We start from the raw sequence: 7402 nt of genomic DNA on the forward strand, positions 1-7402 counted from the left end.
GGCAGTGACTGCAGATCCAATAGTTTAGTAGGTGGAGGATACTTTTCAGGTAAGATTATGCGTCTGAAAGATACAGGTAAAACAGATTGGGATCCAAGCCACCTGAGTTATAAAGACCATATCAGATGTTAATCAGAGTCCTTCAAGCTTAAGCTGGGAAATGCATGATTGCAGTAAAACATTAATCTTGGCACTTGCATCCTCCGAACCTTCCTTGACGGGAATGGGAACACGGTCCAAAAGCCCCGCTAGCTCTATCTTCTCATCTTGCCTTACTGTTACAAATTAGGTCTGCTACCTGATGTTGCTTACTGGTTTTTTTGCAGGTTATGGTTGGAAGTTTGGAAAGCTCAGGAGGAAGATATCCTGATAAATTGTTGTTGTCAAGAAGGAAGTGAGCAAGCTTTGGTAATCGCCAGAGTTCTGGAGGGATTTTCCCGCTAATTGAATTATTGTTCATGTGAAAATGCTTTGTCTTGTTCAGGTTTGCGAATGATGTTGGTAGAGGTCCTGATATATGATTTTGATCGATTTGTATTCTATCAAGGTTCGAAAGAAAGCCAAGCTCATCTGGCAGTGACCCTGTTAATAGATTTCCACTTAATAGCAAGAGGACTAAAGATTTGATATTGCCAATTTCCTTTGGAATACTCCCAGTTATTTTGTTCCACATGAAGTTCAATCTTTCCATATAAGCTAAGCTGCCAATTTCTGGTGCCAAATTTTCGGACAAGCTCAAATTCATTAGTTGCAATTCTTGAACGTGTAAATAGCCATCAATTAATGTTTCATTGAAACATAAAACTCCTGTCCAGCGAGATGTACATGGGTCTCCGCGTATCCAATTGCTCAAATTTCCATTAGGATCAATCAACCTTTCTTTTATGGCTTTTAATGCTTCAACTTCGGTAGGGTCAGTGATATTATCCTGTGCAGCAATAAGCACCAAATAGAAACAAAACCATAAACTGAAAACAACTTGATGCATGTGACCTTCTGAAAGAAACATCCTTGAAATATGTAGAAATCAACACAACACAGCCCTTTAAATATCTCTCCCAGAGAGAGTGAAAGAGGCATAAACGTGGGGCAAGATGGGAAATCAACGAGGTGGGTGTTGTCTTTATGATTTCTTTGTAAATGGATATTCAATGGACAATTATGGGTGAATTTAGGGTTTAATGGATTTGGGTTGACTTTGGTCAAAGTTGACCAAAAAGTCAATTGTTGACCAAAGTCAACAATTGGTCAAAAATGCCAAATTTTGTATTTTCTTGTATGGACTCACATGTAATGGTTTACAATGACATGAAATAGATTGAAATGGATTAACAAATGGTTTGAAGTTTGATTTGAAATTGTTTTTTTTTAAAAGGATTTTTATGACTTGAAGGCTTGACTTTGGAAAAGAACATAACTTGACTGGCAATATATGTTAACAAGGCCATGAAATGATGGTATAATATTAGGATTTGAAAGGGATATTCATGAATCAAGTGGCATGATTGGCAATTGGCTTGTGACACAAGAAGGTTGGTTGTTTGGATGACCAAGACCATATGTGCATTAACAATCACATGAACAGCACCATGACTTTGGACCAGCTATTGGCATTCCGTTTCCTGTTGTGTGTTTCTGTTGACGTCTCAACGTCTTTTTTCAAGCGTTTTGTTTCGGCATGCGTTAGCCGAGCTACGAGTGCTCTGATTCTTCCTCTGGTTAGAGAAGATACGTATGCATAGGATGCGATATCCTAGCGAGCACGTTCCCCATTTCCCCGAACTACGTCGACTCTGATGTTTGTTTCTGACAAACTACGTAGGCCTAGGATGCGACATCCTGCCGAGTCCCTTTCTCCGTCTTCTTTCGCCTGTTTCTTATTCCAGTGTGTGTGCATTCTTTGAGCAGTTATTCAGCAACCTTTTTCTATTCTTTTGAGCGTGGATACCGTCGAGTACGACGGACATGAGGGGTGCTAATACCTTCCCCTTGCGTAACCGACTCCCGTACCTTGCAATCTCTGGTCGTAAGACCGATCCTTTCCCATTTCTCAGGTTTACTTCGAGCGTTTCCTTTCCCTCCTTTGGGATAAATAACGCATGGTGGCGGCTCTGTGTCTTTTCCCTCCGGTTGTTTTTCGCGAATGTGACAGCTGGCGACTCTGCTGGGGATTAACAGAAGTTGACCTCTTGCTGGTCCATCTTCCCTAAGAGAGTCAATCCTAGCGTTCTCTAGGATAGTTTTGGTTGCTTTTACTGCTTTATTTATTACATTTATGATTCTTATGTTGTGATTGTATATATTTGCATATATGTTTGCATGCATCATATTATCATTGTGCTGGTTGTGTCTCTGTTTCTCTGTGGGGTGGGAATCACAAAAGGTAAAAGGCCCAATACCCAGGTGTCGCAACCCGAAAAATACAGGGGTGTGAAAAAACAACCGACGAGAAAGAAATGACAGAAGAGTTGCCACCGTGCGTTATTTATCCCAAAAGAGGGAAAGGAAACGCTCGAAGTAAACCTGGAGAAAAGGAAAGGAAAAGACAAGGTCTCGCAACCAAATCTTGGGTTCGGGAGTCGATTATGCGAAGGGAAGGTATTAGCACCCTTACGCATCCGTAGTACTCTACGGGATCCACTCTTGTTGTTTCTTGTCTAAAGGGTGTGTGTTTATCTAATGTACTATTTACTGAAAGAGAGGGTCAAAGAAAATGACTCGCACGGATGTCGCATCCACTGTATACGTATCTCATCTGGAATGAGAATCAGAGTCTTCGTAGCTCGGCTACCTAAGGGTTGAGGATAAGTGTGCTTGCTAAGACATCGCGTCTTATGCCTACGTATCTCATCGGGAATGAGAACCAGAGCAAAACGTAGTTCAAACTAACTACGGGAACAAAGGTCTCGATTGCAACTAGGGCAAGAGAAAGGGAAGGTCTCGATCGCAACGAGGGCGAGAGAAAGGATCGCAACAAGGGCAAAAGCAAACAAGGATTAGTTGTTAGTCGTTAGTCAAACTCGGCAAGACATCGCGTCTTGTGCCTACGTATCTCATCTGAACATGAGAATCAGAGTTGCCGTAGTTCGGCTACATAGGGATTGCCATCTGAACATGGACTTACAAAGGAGGACACCAGTCGTGTCAAAGGAGAGTGGGCGATGTGTTCACGTCCTAGCAGTAGGTGTCGCAGCTCGCTGAATCGAGTCTTAGGCAGTTACCTCTTTGCAATAGAATGGACTACATGCCACAAGATCGGAGATGCTCGGAGAGGTCTAGAAGTGGGGGAGCTCTGCCCTAAAGTTGTCATGCAATGTGTACTTAAGTGTTAGGATTTACAAATGGGAATATCTACCTAATGTTAGCATGCAAAGAATATGGGAATTCTACCTATGTTATCATACAAAAGGACATGGGGATTCTACCTATGTTATCATACAAAGGGTTATGGGAAACCTACCTATGCTATCATACAAAGGGTTCTATCTAATGGGTGCTACCTAATCGGAATAAGAATCGACGAATGGAGCAAGGAGAAGTGTTAGGGATAAGGGTAGATGGCGATGCATGAAGCAATCGACTTACAAGGTTGATGTCGATGCATAAAGCAATCGGCTTACAAGGTTGATGGCGATGCATAAAGCAATCGACTTACAAAAGGGTGGATGAATGCGTGCTGGTTCTGTTAGGTTTTGAAAAAATGATTACTCGACGTTGGATCGAGGTTTTGATCTTGCTTTGAAATGGTTATCGAATGCTCATTTTTATTTCTTGTATTAACAGATGAATGAAGAATGAAAGAATATTATACATTTCATGGGAGAGGGATACATTTGTTATGAATGGGGATTGTTCATGGTAAACAAACAATAATAATACATGCCTCATACACCATACAAGTAGGCCACAGTTAATCAAACAAGTAAGATATAAACAAGTATATAATCGAATCAAATAATCAAAGAAATGAAATAATGAAGCATTAAACAATGTATGAGTGTAAGTGCAAGGGACATGTCTCATTGTAAGGAAGCCCAAGAGTAAGCTATGTGAGGTTGATGGCGATGCTTAAAAAGCAATCGACTTACAAGGGTGTGAAAATGGGCTCGATATTAAATCAAGAAAAATATGATTTTTATAAGTTTAAAAATGGTTTTGAATGAATGATGAAATTAAAAGAAAATAAATTTGCATTATTAACAAATGAAACTATGAGTATAATAAAGGCATAAACATAAAAAAGAAATGAAAATGCTAAAAGAAAATAAAATAGCTAAAAGAAAATAACATAGCTAAAAGAAATAAAATGCCAAAAAAAATGCCACACATGAGTATTGAACCCTCTCCATTTAAGATTATGAAACTACCCTCTCTCCACTAAGCCATTTATCATTAATTATTATCTTAATGCTATTTTAAATATATAAATCAAAATAGATTAAACATTAGAATAAAAACTAAAATAAAAAAAGAGTCTGTTGGACTGCCAGTAGTAAAACCCAGCCGCCTGGCTGTTGGGTTTTTCAATGGTTAGGAATTGGGAACACCAAATGGCATTTAACTAAAACTAATACCAATAAAGTATAGTTAATGACCATTTGAAACTCTAAACGTTCAACCATTGGGATTTAAAGGCTCTGCTAAAAAAGGGAAACAATAATGAATAAATAATAAAAAAGGAAAAAAAAGAAAAGGTGAGGACACGAAAGAAAGTCCTGAATCCCAATCGTCCTCCTCTCTCAATCTGCTTCACAAAGAAACACTCTCAATCGCTCTCAATGAAAACTCCCTCTGCTCTCGCGCCCCCAACCTTCACCGTCAACCTTCGCTCATCCTTCACAATCCCTCACAACCTCTCATTCGCTCACCTCTCAACAATCTCTCTTATTTGCACGGTCCCCCCTCAATCGCTCTCTCTCATTCTCACCAAAACCCTCTCAATCGCGCTTTCTCTATCTCACCAAAACCCTCTCAATCGCGCTTTCTCTATCTCACCGAAACTCTCTCAATCGCGCTTTCTCACTCAAACACAACAGGACATGCAAGAACTCGTGGATAGGATAAAAAGAGCTCACCTTCGGCGGTGATGACGTTGATGATGAAGCTTCAAACTCCTCCCGCTCTTCAACCAGGTTTTCTTTGATTTTAAGGTTAGGGTTTTTCTGTTTGCCAGCTTTCAATTCCGCCTCTGATTTTCTGTTGTTGATTTTCTCTCCCTCTCTATTTATGTTCCTTGATTAGGGTTTCCAAGGGGGTCTTTGATGTTCAAAAGAGGCGTTCCTGCAGAGCACTTTCTTGATGCTCAGAAATTGGTCCATCTCGTTTGATACTTGGATCTGGAACAGGTAACCTGAGCATGTGCCTTCTTCTTTGTTTTTGTCTCTATTCTGTTTTGGGATGTTTTCTGGATTTCTGCATCTTTTACTAATTAATTTGTGTTTTTTACTGCAGTGAAAACTGAAGCATTGGTTTCGGTTCTCACGACCTTGTTGGTGTACTCGGTTTTGGGTTCTTTGTGATTTCAGTTTGGATGTGTGAGGATGGTGCGCCGATAAGCTAATCAACATGAAGTTCTTCATGACATTTAACCGATCAATTAAGCCAGGTGTGATTAAACACAAGATTGCACGCTGCTGCTGTGGATTAGCATTCCTCTGCTGTTGGTGTTGTAAACGAGCCAGTTTCATCTTTGTTAGCATATCCGTATCATCACGAGGAAAAGGAGGACCACCTGCTTGAAGGGGTGATCCAACATTTGATACTAACCCCCGACAGGATTTGAAAGGCCGTCCTTACCTACGCCCATATTCCTATTGTTCAGTAGCATTCTGAGTCTTCTAATTATTGTAATCAATTTTGTATGCTTTTCATCTCCATGTGTTCCTTTTTTACTTGCATGACATGATTGAATGATTGTCTTGATTGTGTCAACAGGATGCAGACAACAGCTAACACATACTCCAGCCATCGCCCCAGAAAAAGCATGTTCTTGCTTGGCAAGGGAATGGAAAGCCTGCTTATGATTCGCAGAGAAGATCTGATCCTTACGTTCATTATCACTTATATCTGATAAACGCCTTCTTTGGATTTCCATTAATTCATTATCATCAATCTTATATTGGCACTGCACAAAACCACTGTCACAGGTAGCTAAAGAGCTGTTAATATGATAATCTGCATAGGTACTAGAAGATAAGGTATGACAGGCACCAATTCCCTCTGATTATCCGGCACAGCTTGAAGAAAATAGTCCGAACACAGTGGGTTAACTTTGTTTGTGATTGGAAGTTTTTTTTTGCATTGCAGATTTTGAAACACTGTTGCTGAACTACCATTGCCTTGCCATGTACTTGTTGTGTTTGGACTCTGGCTTGCTGATGATTGCAGCCTCATTGTGGCAGGTCAATTCGTGATTCTCATGCATTTGGTTATGGTGCATTACTTGGTAGGTTTATGTGTGTTGTTGCGTTTCAAACGATTATATTATATGCTGCCAACTTGCTTTTTGTTGTTGTGAATTTTGAAATTTAAACTTGTCCTTTTTTATTGGTTTCAGGTGATACCGTAACTGCTTTGAGCTGCCTTCATTTGCATATTTTTCATGGTGCTGCAGGGTAGTCTCTTGGTGCATTCTCCCGCCCATGATAGTATTGTGTGCCCATCACAACCACCAAATGAGCTGACAAATAATTGTGCCACAATGTCATGATCAAGATTGTTCAAGCCCTCGTGCAAGTAGCCAACCCCTTCATGTAATGTGACTTTTAACATTTTATCACTAATCTTGTTAAGAAAAGGTTCAAGTTCTTTTGTGTACCGCAATAAAACGACTTATCTCCCGTGCCTGCACTTGAGTATGTAATCAGATCCATAGCAGCCAATCGGACATGCTTTCTTGTAGGTACAAATACAAGGGCAGGTTTCTCATTCTTGGCATGTTGAGAAATTGCGGCGTAAGTTGGTTTTGTCATTGCCTGCATCCTCGAACACTATTAAGCCCTTTTTGATGATTTCTCAAAATTGCAAATTCTGCACATATAGTCTTACCACTCCCGGTTGGAGCAGCAACTAAGACGCCGTCATCAGAATTATACAGAACTGTGAAGACTTGTATATGAAGGACTTTGTAAAGCTGTCACGGGCAGTGACTGCAGATCCAATAGTTTAGTAGGTGGAGGATACTTTTCAGGTAAGATTATGCGTCTGAAAGATACAGGTAAAACAGATTGGGATCCAAGCCACCTGAGTTATAAAGACCATATCAGATGTTAATCAGAGTCCTTCAAGCTTAAGCTGGGAAATGCATGATTGCAGTAAAACATTAATCTTGGCACTTGCATCCTCCGAACCTTCCTTGACGGGAATGGGAACACGGTCCAAAAGCCCCGCTAGCTCTATCTTC

At 40.3% G+C, this 7402-nt stretch overlaps 1 protein-coding gene across 1 annotated transcript; it reads right to left on the minus strand.

The window, feature by feature from the left end:
- Nucleotides 1-262: 262 nt before the first annotated feature.
- On the minus strand, nucleotides 263-1009 carry LOC127137243 (probable LRR receptor-like serine/threonine-protein kinase At1g06840). Its single transcript, XM_051063715.1, has one exon. The coding sequence runs from the start codon at nucleotides 1007-1009 to the stop codon at nucleotides 263-265; it is 747 nt and encodes a 248-aa protein (XP_050919672.1).
- Between the last annotated feature and the right edge of the window lie 6393 nt (nucleotides 1010-7402).

The sequence above is a fragment of the Lathyrus oleraceus genome, chromosome 4, assembly GCF_024323335.1.
Source record: "Lathyrus oleraceus cultivar Zhongwan6 chromosome 4, CAAS_Psat_ZW6_1.0, whole genome shotgun sequence".
Lineage (NCBI taxonomy): Eukaryota > Viridiplantae > Streptophyta > Magnoliopsida > Fabales > Fabaceae > Lathyrus > Lathyrus oleraceus.

Coding starts and splice junctions, on each gene's coding strand:
- LOC127137243 (XM_051063715.1), bottom strand. CDS start 1,009: ATGTTTCTTTCAGAAGGTCACATGCATCAAGTTGTTTTCAGTTTATGG.